This window comes from Rattus norvegicus, chromosome 6 (assembly GCF_036323735.1).
Source record: "Rattus norvegicus strain BN/NHsdMcwi chromosome 6, GRCr8, whole genome shotgun sequence".
NCBI lineage: Eukaryota > Metazoa > Chordata > Mammalia > Rodentia > Muridae > Rattus > Rattus norvegicus.
In genome coordinates this window covers 36854103-36866513 of record NC_086024.1, presented here as the reverse complement: position 1 = coordinate 36866513, position 12411 = coordinate 36854103, and the positions used below count along the sequence as shown (strand labels likewise).

General features: G+C 41.9%; 1 protein-coding gene across 7 annotated transcripts in view; it reads right to left on the bottom strand.

Moving 5' to 3' along the window:
- The window catches only part of Ldah (lipid droplet associated hydrolase), an 84571-nt gene that overhangs the window by 19416 nt on the left and 52744 nt on the right, over window positions 1-12411 (bottom strand). For 6 of the 7 annotated variants that reach the window (XR_010052083.1, NM_001394269.1, NM_001014075.2 and 3 more), the window contains one exon: window positions 4999-5233. Coding sequence is in view for 5 of the 7 variants with exons in the window: in NM_001394269.1 (NP_001381198.1) it covers window positions 4999-5233 (235 nt within the window). In the remaining 2 variants the exon portion in view is untranslated. Of the gene's footprint in view, window positions 1-4998; window positions 5234-12411 lie in introns of those variants that run through there. The other variant, XR_010052084.1, reaches the window with a different exon arrangement.

The window sequence follows — 12411 nt, the reverse complement described above, 5'->3', positions numbered from 1 at the left end:
TTTGGTTTTTGCAATCACTTTGGAGGATAAAGATCGTTGGTACTCAAGCAAAAGGAATTACTGAAGGTAGACATAGTTTAATCAGGGTAGGTGAACTGTGGAGGTAGAAAGGTTCCTGTATGTCGGCATATATACTACCGTGCGGAATGTGATCACGCCAGGCCAGTGTGGTGGCACTCAGCTGTAATCCCGGCACTGAGCAGGCGGCTGTGAGTAGACAGAGTTTGAGGCTAGCCTTGACTACTTTGCCAGTCCCTTTTGCTCCCACCACCCAAACAATATTTTAAACTATTTAAAATATGAATTATTATAATCATGGGTACAGAGGGCTAGAAATGAGGAGATGCCCGAGTCTGAGGCCATCCTGCTAGGATGAATCAGCTGTGGTCTCAGGGAGTGGGGTTAGTTAGGTGTGAGGAACGTGGCTGGCTCTATGAACGACGACTCTCAGGATCAGCTTAGGGTGGGGATGTGGCAGTCACTAAGCAATCATCTGAAGACCAACAGGAAGGTCCTCGTTCCCCTCCAATTCCTCTCCAGGTTAAAATCAATGACTTCAGACTCTTTATATGGAGGGATGCAGCTTCTAATCTACAAGAAGAGGACCATGGGGAGCACGTTTCTTTCTAGCCAGGAGTCAATCTTTTGCTTTATTTCTATTCTTTACCCTTCTTTCTGTCAATGCTAGAGAAGAGGTTGAAGGAGCCTGAGATTCAGAATACAAGAGAAGCTAAGGACAACAGAGTGAAATGCTGGTGGTACCCTCTATCCCTGCTAGCTGTGGGGATGGAGTGCTAATCATTCCCCCATGGAGTGTTTGCAGTTCTTTCTTGGTGCATGAGAAAAACAGCTTACTTTCTGTTGTGGCCACTGGAACTGAACTTTCTGGTAACTACAGCTCATCTCAATTCCAACAGATAAAAAATGAAGCTGGAACCTCTGAATTTTCTGAGTATTTTTGGTCAGAGCAAAGAGATATGGTGCTTAGCTCTGGCAGGGGAGGAGGGGAGGCATCCTTCTGCATCTATATTTATTGGAGGCTTCCCTGAACGGAGGCACAAGTGTCATGGACAACGAAGAGCCTTTCTGAGGACAGCCCCTCCCTGCACATGTTCTGATTATTCCTAGGAGTGGCAGGATTTGCAGGGTGTGGCAAGGCTGCACAGCCGCAAAACAGAGCAGAAGGCAGACCAGGGGACTGGAAGGTTCTGGAGACAAGAGCTTCAGTTAGAACAGAGGTTCAACCGAGAAAGAGCACGGTAGCATAAACCAGGAGGCCCCGGGGGGAGAAAAAAAAAGACTGTACAGAATTAGATACACAGAAACCCAGACAAAGACGTTTAGTAGGAGACCTTACCTAGTCTTCCTTCCTTGAACTGTTTTTCATCTTTGTCAATGTTGCAAAATGTGGTGTTAACAACATTGAAACAAGATTTAGAAAAGAAATTTACCTGTTCTAAAATTCCTCCATAATTTAGAAAAATGTTTCTTGCTTCTGCACTCCATTATGTTTCTTTATAAGCCAGACTCCAGTAAACTACCTATGAGTCAGACCTGCCGCACTGAGAAGGCTACCTGTGTGGTGATTATGAACATCTATTTAGTGTGCAGATATACAATCTTACCTAAGTAACGGTGTGTTTACTACAGTGAAAAATGTAACTAGAGGTCCGCAGGCTGATGTTACAACTGTCACATTTTAGACTAGAAGATAATTTAAAATCATAAGTAAAAAATTTCAGAAAAACAGTAATATATTCCTAGGATCAGTATATTCCTTGGCCCTAAATGCAGCACAAAGTCTTTCTGCTCTTTTCCTTTTGGGTTTTAGGCTGAGTCCTCAGTGGCTTTTGTGAACAGATGAACCCCGTGATCTGAGATGACACAGCAGATCGCATAGCTGTCTGGTCTCTTCAAAGTAAAAACAGTATTCTAGGACTAAATGAAGATATTCTGAGAAGAAATGTTTGATCTGTAGTGAAGCTTGCTATCAGTAGCTCATTGAACAGTTTAAAGAGTCATTTCCATATTGATTAAGGAAGGGGAAGATTATAAACGTTCCTTTCACAGGGTTATTTGACGAAGTAGCACAGCCTGGTAGGAGCGAGCGCCTCATGTTTTGGGCTAGGTTTCTCTTGTTAGGTAATGGAAAGGAATTAAAACATCAGTGCAGCCTAACAAGACCTTCAAACATTTTAAACAGTTAACTGTTTGACCTGTGATACTGTTGAGTTAAAATATATTTCCTTTTAGCTTTGATCAGAAAATCTAATTTAGCTGTCTGAGTGGGAGCCTATTTCTCATGAGACGGAAGCACATATACTCCAGGGAAAACATGAAGTAGCAAACACTCCGGAGTCGAATTAAGGGGGGAAACCCATGTATAGTCTTTAAAAACAACATTTCAGACAATCTAGTTATGATCTAATTACCCTGATGAATGCAGAGGTAATGTTTATGCTATATGCTAATTGAGTTAGAGACACTCTAGATGGGAAGTGACATTTCTTTCCCTCCACTGGAGAAGAACTCGAATGCCACAGCACTCAGCATGCTAGAGGGAAGATGGAGTAGAGGCCTTGGCATGCTATCTTTGCCAAAGGGCAGCAGCACTTGAAATGCTGCAACTTTTCAGGTTTTGAAGTTTTTCAGAGCTGAAAACAACAAAAAATGTGTGCCCACACTAAAGGACACTGCCCTATCTAGGCAGGGCAGGATTTATTATCTACTGCTTGGACTAGCAAACTTCCTCCATTTGTTTCTGTAAGATTCCTCCTGGAGCACAGACATTACATAATTCACCAACACTGCAAGGCAGCCTGCAAGTCAACAGCAAGTTAAAGGTCATTCTCAGCAGGGCAACCAGAGTTGGAAGCAGGCCTGCCTGCAGGGAGTGTGGAGCTGAACCAAAAGCAGACCAGGGATGAGTTCTGACCTGCCTTTCTTTCCAAGAGTCCTGACAACCACAGGGCTGAGATGGATGTCATGAATACTGGCTACCTTTATCCACAAGACATGCGATGTGGCAGGGCTCACTAACCAGCCTCCCTAACCAGTCTCCCTAACCAGCCTCATTAACCAGCTTACTAACCAGCCTCACTAACCAACCTCACTAACCAGCCTCACTAACCAGCTCACACTAACCAGCCTGAGGTCATCCCTTATGAGCACTGCCCTTCAGGAAGTCACAAAAGGGATGACAGGCGGCTGGACAGAGGTAGTTTATGTGTGTGATGATGGCTGCAAGCAGATGCAGTGCACACTGGTGAGACAGAGGAGAAAGGGATGCTGCATAGGATGTCTGAGACATGTGGCAATGACCACCTCACAGGTTCAACTAAATTATCCAAGCAATCATGAGTGGAGGCTCCCAAGAGGACTGGGAAAAAAACTGAGGGCACTGAAGTACTGACCACTTGGATATTGGAAACGGAGCTCTAGAGCCAAGGAACCAGAAGACCAGAAGAAACAGATGTGCGAGGGCCATGTGCATAAATAGATCTGTTTGCAAGTTGGTCATCTGAAGAGACGAGGAGTGTTCATTCTAGGTTTCAGGGTCTCTCTGAAGGTGGTGAGTCTCCTATGGCTGTGGAGAGAGCCTGCAACAATGTGGCTCGGAAGGCTCTGGTTGCCCTTGTTGAGGAGGGGAATGTGCACTGTGGTTAAACTGCCTGGCTTCCTCTGAGTACAGCAGAGGCTGCTCAGTGCCACTGCAGGGTTGAACCGTTCTCACCTGCGAACCTCTAAGGAGGTTGTCACAACTCTTCTGTAGAAATGACTAGAAAATGCCTTACGTAAGCTTAGACAAAAGAGTAAGTGCTCCAGCACTACATCACACAGTGCCCCCTGCTGTCCCTGGAGTCACTTTCCTGTCTGGAAGGCAGAGTGAGGAAGAGGCATTCATCAACCTCAACCTATCAACAAGTGTCCCCTGCTGAAGCCACCGACCTTGACTTTCTCCTATGGCCAGGCCTCTGCTCTAAAGGCCTGGGGTGGGAAGAAAGAGAACCTGAAGGCAGCTCTGTCTAACAGACTCGCTTGTCAAGGAAAGTACACCCCAAGTGGCCAGTGTGGCCTACTAACCATGAGCTGATCTAAGGCTGCACCATCAACACTCCAGGCCCCTGCCTACCCACTTGCTATTGAAGAGAGGCCTTCAAGCTCTTTCCCATCACTCTTGCAGCCCTCGTGTGTGCTGTGTTGTCTGTGAATGCTAAATCTGCCGTCCGTTCCAGCCCACTGCCAATAAAGAAATTAGGGGAGAAAAATGGAGTGCTCATATATGCATTGCACACACACTAAACATACAGATATCACTGATTACTATACTTAGACTTTATCTACGTAAACAGAGAAACAAAAATGCTTTCTTATGTTTCAAATCTAGATCTGAGGACCTCTTCTGGCCTTAAAGACAGCAGGCAGTGTAGTTCAGACATACACGCAGGCAAAACACCCATACACAAAAGAAAAAAAAATTAAAGTCATTTATAAATACTAGTAAGTAATTATTATCCACAAATAGAGATTAGCAAAACTATTCCCTGGTACACTCAGAAAATAACACATAGCAAAGCATCCAAGTGCCAAAATGTATTAGCATGGTGATTACTCTTTGTACTTTAAGCTCTTCTAAACTGACTTAAGAGGCGAGCATCAAGGCTGTAACCTGCTGACTCTATGAGGCTGTTTTCCAGACCCTGAACTACAGGGCACCCTGGATTCTTGGGAGGACTCTGCACATGCTGTGTACTATGCGGGGCACATCTCGCCATGCCGTAGCCACAGTGCAGAACCAGGCGCAGAACAGAACACTAAGGCTCCATAGAGTTTTTCCTCTCCATTTTAGTACAAGCTCCCCTCACTGAGTCACAGGTTCTGTTCTCAGACTAAGCTTTGGGGTAGAAAAGTTGAACAGCTAACTTCATGCCCTCTCCAAGACTATTCTGCAAACATTTCCTTATACTAAAAACACACACCTTTAAAAAACATGCTTACCAAGGCAGAATGGTTGAAGAAGATCCGTCAAACGAAGTTCGGATTTAAAGCTCATTTTTTCCAGGACTTTTTGGACTATGAAGGACTTTATCATTTCAGGACATGGCTTAAAAATTAAGTAGCTGGCAGCATAGAGCATATATCGAAACCGGCACAAAAATGGAGTGGCAAACTTGCCGTTGGGCGATTCGGACATTCGCTCGATAGTTGGAAACAGCAGAAAGGTGTGGACGACCTACGAGAAAGAAACATACTTGGATGAGAGATTTTCTTCAGGAGTAGCTGCACGTTTGCTCTTTTTCCTAGGCTCTGCTGAGAGTTCCCAGGCTTGCAACACCACTAGAGACCTGGTCCGACTAAAGTAAAGGTGACTGTGCTCTTACCCTGTGACTACTCTGGGAAGAACCTACGCTCATTCCTTGGCGGCACTGGGGCTAACCGCTGGCAGAAGGGACAGATTCTTGGACTCTCCCTAGGCAGTGATAGGGTGACAGTAATTAACCGTCCTTTAGGGATTTGGCAGGAGTGGGTACTGCAGGCGCTTACACTGACTGTCTCTGAGGGCCACACGAGAGGTGCTGTTTCCGTCAGCATTTCTGTTGTTGATGACGTTTGGTGACAGTTCCCCTTTGCAAAGCTCTGCTGTTCCTAATGTTAACAGTCAGATTAATTTGCAACAGAACCAAACATATTCCCAGTGGATTAGATCAGTTATATTGGAAAGCAGTATCTCTTAACTTCATTGTTAAGTGTCAAAGGACAAAAAGCATTAAACCAGCTCCACCAGAAAAACAGGAAATATATCCAAATACTTCTGTGGATGAAAATGAGCATCCTAAAACCATTTTAAGTCAAACGCTATTTACCACATGGTCATTATTAAAACATGTGAAAATGATCTCTATAGGAGGTCAGAAATAGTTATACACAATCTGTCCATAGTAATATAAATGGGGAACTGCAAAAATATTAAAAGATTATAGAAAAGAAAAATAAAAACAGAGGCAATAGACTCTTCTTACATTTTTATTTTATGTGTATGGGTGTTGTGCCTGCATGTATGTGCAAGAAGAAGCAATAAGAGGGTGTTGGCTCCCCATGGACTGTAATTACAGACAGTTTCGAGCCACTATGTGGATGCTGGGGGTCAAACTCAGGTCTGCTTAAAGAGCTCTGAGAGATCTCTCTAGCCACCCCCTGATTTTTAATAGATTTGGAAATTTGTTTAATGTATGTGTGTATGCATGCATGTGCCATGGTGCACATCTAGAAATGAGAGTTTATTCACTCCTTCCACTGTGGACTTAGGTTGTCAGATGGGCACCAGTCCTGGCTTTATCTTTAAACATTGAACAAATATGCAGAGCGAAGTATGCCAAATACGATCACGCACGTCGCAAGTCAAGTCATCTTATAGCAAACAGTAAGGCAGGGGAAGACGGGCTGTGCACAGCCTGCCTCACCTCACAATGACAGTTCCTTTTCTGCCTCCTCCCAGCGCTCGACATTTCTTCACAACTAAGGGGCCGCTGGTGAACTAATTTTATGTAACATAGCGAACCTCCTAGTTTTAACTCATTTTTTCAACCTCATGTTTAAAAACTTCGTATATGTTGGCCTTATCTTTCTAATGTTCCACTGTATGCATACAGAGATATTATTTCTTTTACAGACAGACATTTGAGTTGTTTTCCATCTTTAGTCAGATCTTAGTTTCTGATCCAGTGTTTTCTGTCAGAAGAACAGAACACAGTTCTTGCAGAGGCAGGCGCTGACAATGACTTTCCTCAGCTCCTTCTGTCTGGAGCCTCTTTACTTTCCTTACCCTTGGAAGGATAATCTCACAGGGCAGAGAATTCCAGGTTGGTGGTTTTTTTTTTTTTTTTTTTTTTTCCTCCTCCATACGGAATATCTCACATCTTCTCTCTTCCTGTTTGTGTGGTTTCTGAGAAGTTGAGAGTGATTCTTGCCTTCGATTCTTCGTAAGTAGGGTGTGTGTTTTTTCTCCTTGTCTTTAAGGATTTCATTCCTTTGACTTTGTAGTTTGGACATGCATACCTAACTATTTTAGGGAGGTGTTAATCCTGGGTGGTGTCTTCTGAGGTGTCTGACATGAGTTTAGTCATTATCTTTTAGAGTGCTTTCTGTTTCTTCCTCTCCCTACAGTAATCCTGTTACACAAGTCACAAGTTTGCAGAGCCTTCCGGTCTTCAGACACTGTCTACTACTGGCTTTTTATTTTTGCTTTCTGACTGTAGAGGTTTCTCTTGAGATAACTTCAAGTTCAGAAGTTCTTTATTAGCCTTGTTTAAGTTATTCGCGTACTTCACAAAGGCCATGTTCATTTTGGTTACAGGGGTTTGGGTGGATGCTATCCCCATCCTTGCAGGAGTTCATGTTGGCTATTCGTTCTATTAGAACCTTTAGCATTCACCATAGCTGCTCAAAATTCCCGGCCTGCTAATCTTTGCATCCCTGCACACACAGGTCTGTTGCTTGCTCCCCTTTTCACTGTGTAGTTTGCTATTTAGCATGTCTTGCGATTTTTTTCTTGCTAGCTAGACATGATGTAACAGGGGAAAGAAAGTGCTGTAGTAAGTGTGGTGTTAGCAACACACTGTGTGTTCTAGTTATTCTTGTGTATTTCAGAGTGTTTTTTGGTCTCTGCTTTCTGTCAGAGGTCCAAAGGGATAATAATTCTACAATATCTACTATGAGAGCCTGATTGAGCTTTTGGGAGACAAATCTCAAAATATAGTTCCTACATGTCTAGGACCTCCTGGAATTTTTAAACTTCAGAGTTTTCTACTCTGAGCCTTTAGGAATTAGTCAACCACCAGGCAGCTTTTCCTGCCTTGGCACTGGAGCCCAGCCTATGCTCTGGTAAGCTATCCCACCTTGTATACCCACCTTTCACTCTGATCTCTGGTAGCTGTCAGGCCTGCTTGGCTTTTATGTGGGATCTGGGAATCTGAAGTTGATCCTCATGTATACATCCACAATGCCCTGCCTGTTGAGTCATCTTCTCGGCCCTCTCTTGCTTTTTAAATAGCTGTGTGTAATTAAAAAAAGACGCTCACCCCATATAGGACATCAATGACAAAATGACAAAATGACAAAAATGCACTGAGTATACCTGGAATTACTTTCAGGACTGTCAACAACTTATGGGTTGCTAAGAAAAACTCTCTTTCCCAGCAAACTGCCTATAAACCCTCAGGGTGGGCGTGGGGCTTTGTGAGCTCCTGAGCTCAACTGTGTACAGATCCCCTGCCAGGCATTACACTGCATACTGTTGATCAGGGCCATGGCCATGTCATGTCTAGAGGAGAGTGTGCCACAGCAATGGTTATCCTAACACATCCTCAGTGATATGACTTTGTGGCTTTGATTTGAATGTCCCTGGCGGCTAGTGATGCTGAGCACAGTTTCAGGTATGCATTGGACAATGGCATTTCTTCTTTTGCAGATGTATCTATTCAAACTTTTTGGTAATTTCCAAATTGGGTTTAGTCTTTTCTTTTTAAAACATGATTGTATTTTAACATTTATATTTATTATGTATGTGCGTGGGGGGCATGCATACACAAAGTGCACACATGGGATTATAACGTGGGGAGGAACTGGTTCTCTCCAGCGTGTGGGTTTCAGGGCTCCGACTCAGGTTGCCAGGCTTGTAGGCATGGGCCTTTATTCAGTAAGTCAGGTAGCACACCTGGTCTTTTCATTGCAACTTATTTTTCTTTGCGCTTTATTTTTTAAAGAAATTCTCCTCTGACTGAGTTAAGAATTGTTTTTCATTCATAGTGTTTCTTTATAATAGATGAGATATGCTGGCCCTTATCTTCCCTGCAGTGCTGCATTACATCGGTTGTGGGTCTGTTCTCTGATTTCAGACATCAGCGACTGTTTGACCATTTCCTTCACATATGTCTAAGTATCAGTGCACTTTTCCTGTGGGCCTTGGGAGGTCAGTTTTGGGCTCTTTTTCATCTGCTGTGGGCAGTTCCTTTCTCATGGTAACCTATTTGACGACATTGCCCAAATGCTAAATTTGGCTAGGTGTCCCTTGGAATTCTCCTGTGTGTCTCTTGCTTATGTGGAACAGTCATATCTAGGTTTTTCTGGGTCCCATCTCTCAGCTAAGTATTCAGCTATTTCCTGCAGACTTTTTCTTCCACAGCAATAATTGAGATATTTTGTTTCCATTTTGGTTACACTAATTTGAGCTTCTCTGACTTTTCTCCTCTATCCAGTGAGGAGGGTTTGCTCCTGCAGTACCTGGATGGCTTGGAAGATGAGTAAAAATGTTTTGGCAAGAAGTGAGCAACAGCTTTTTCAGACAACTTAAAATGCTACTTTGGTAGCAATGTCTTGTAAATGCTTCCAACACGCTTTTAAACAAAATGCAGCATTTCAGCCACAATAGAAAGTGAGAAATCCACACAGAAAGTACATTTTGTGCATTTTCTAAGCTAAGAGTATAATGCAGGGATTTGGCACGCTACTCCAACACCAAGCAGCACGCTTTAGTATTCTGAGAGGTAAAAATGGTAAAAAAAATCCTTTAGGAATTGGAGTAGTGTTTTATTAACCCATGGCTTTCCATCTCCCAATCCCGAGTTATGTCTTTTAAGTAATTGTAAAGTCACGAGGCTTTTATTGTGAAAGCCATAGAGACGCTGTACTGGATTTAATGAGATTTGGCAGATTTCAAATGGGTGGGTTTGTGCAAAGTAGTTGCTGATATTAGGACAGGGAGGGCTTCTTCTTCTATTCCCTTCAGAGCCTTCCCTGGTGGAGAGCATCCTCCCCGCCTTGCTAGAAGAGTTTCCCTCCAGGCTAAGGAGCGGACAGCCTGGGAGCAGCTGAGGGAGAAGCACAAAGATGTAGAAACTGAGACTTTAGGTCCTGGGGTGGAAATGTGGTAAGGAAGCCAGGCTGGCTGTAGTCAGTATTGTTCAGTAATGTGCTGGCTGGACTTCTGTATGCCGGTAACTAGGGAAGATCTAGGTTTGTATATAAAGACTTCACTGAGTTGCAAAGCATGGGCCCTTTCCCACTATCTAGAAAGTTTAGTAAAATATCACAATTATTTATGCTCTGAATGTTTAGTGAAGCTATATGGCAATGGCTTTTTATTTTCCACAGAGTATAGACTATTGATTGATTCAGTTTAATAGTTCAAGTGTATTTAGGCTATTTCTTTTTGAATTTACTTTTGTATATTTCCCCCTCCCACAGACTCGAGTCCATTTCATTTAAATCCCCAAATTCACTTGCCTGAGGTTATTTATAATATCCGGTTATTACACTTCGATTCGGTATTACCAGCAGTGACATCACTACTTGTATTTCTTATACTGCCTGAAGTGCTGGAAAGAGTAAACTTTTATAACTATGAAGGAAGTCACTTCATTTTTGGTAAATTTTTTCTCTTGGGGCTTATTTTAATTTATATAGTATTACACAGCTCAAACAGCGTTTTCTTGGCAAGAACTACAAGATAAGACTTTCCCCATTCGTTTACTTTCTACATTTCTATGGTTGGACCACCTCGCCCCATCATTCAATCTCATAATTTTAGTTAAAATATATTTTCATCTAACATCAGTTAATATTTTAGGTATGGACCCAAAAACCTCTTCTTCCAACTCCTTTCAGCTTTCTCCATATTTCTTTATCTTTCTTATCACACTTTAATAGGTAATAATAAAGGCAAAATAATTCTACAAATACAACAGGCCACAATCAAAGAATGAAGCAAAAACTACACACTCATGCCAACAATGCAGAAAAATCATCTGACAAAAAAATAACATCCTTTGATTATAAAATTTCAAAACAAATTAGGTATAGAAGGAATCTGTCTCATACTAGCCATGTACGAGGACCCTGGTAATAACATCATATCCCATGACAGGGAATTAGGTAAGAGAAACAAACAGAAGGTGCACAAATCACAGAGAATGGAGTGAAACTGTTGTAAGACACCAAAAATCTATTGGAACTAAAAAATGAGTTTAGTCAAGTTGCAGGATAAGAAAATCAACATTCAAAAGAAAATTGGTAATGTTTCTATACACCACCAACAAACTACTCCCTAAAAGGTTTCAGGAAAACAATTCTATTTTTATTTAAGGATGAGTTTAGTCAATAGTGCTGGAGCATGGTTCAGCAGTTAAAAGCATCTACTGCTCTTCCAGAGGATCTGAGTTCACTTCCCAGCACCCAAGTTAGGTGGCTCACAACTACTGCAACTCCACCTTCAAGGGATCAGACACCCTCTTCTAGCCACTGCTGCTACTGCGATCATGGGTACCCCTACTCCATCACATACACAGAAAATAAAATCTTAAAGAGTGAATGAATTTAGAAAAGAGGTGAAAGGCCTATATACTCAGAAGTATAAAACATTAAAGAAACTTTAGACATAAATAATGAAAAGCTATCCCATATTCATGGATTAGAAAGCTGCTGTGAAAATGTCCACACTACCTAGGGCAATCTTCAGATTCAGTGCAATTTCTGTCACAGTTACAGTTTTTCACAGGAAAAATTAGCTAAGCTGTGTACAAGCCACAGAAGATCTAAATATCCAAAGCAATCTTTAAAATAAGAAAAACAACAATGCTAGAGGCATCACATCAACTGACTTCAAAATATAATACAAAGCTACAGTAATCAAAACAGGGTGATACTGGCATAAAAGGTAATTAGGCCAATTAGACAAAGTATGGGCAATGTACAATATGACTTATATGAAAATGTCCTTATGCAATACATCATATACAATGAACATATGCAATCAAAATTAAACAAAACAAGGAACCTTCCATATACTTGACTTTTAAAAGAAAGATGTCAAGAACACATACTGGGAAGGGGCAGACTCTTTAGTATATGGAATTGGGACAACTGGATGCTCACATGCAAAACATATAATGAAATCACCTAGTCATATCATTGGAATAAAAAAAGGATTAAAGATGTAATCGTTAGACCTAAAGCCACAAAACTACTAGGGGAAAAGGTAAGAGAAAATGCCCATGAAGTTGGTCTGGACAAAGATTCCTTAGTCATGATTTGAAAAGCCTAAGCAACAAAAACAAAGAAAACAAACAAACAAACAAAAACCTACCTCTCCTTAAAAAACCCCAAACTCAAAGTGATAGAATTATATTAAGGAGCTCTGCAGAGTAAAGGGAACAACTGAGAAGTGGGAGAGATAGTCTACAAAACAGGAGGCAATGTTTACAAATCATGTTTTTAACAAAGGATACCCAAAGCAGATAAGGAATTCAACAACTAACCAAGAAGCTTGATTGAAAAATGAGGGAAAGGGGCAGCAGAGATGGCTTGGCAGTGAGAAATACTTGCTGCTTTCCCAAGGGCCAAGATTTAATTTTCACC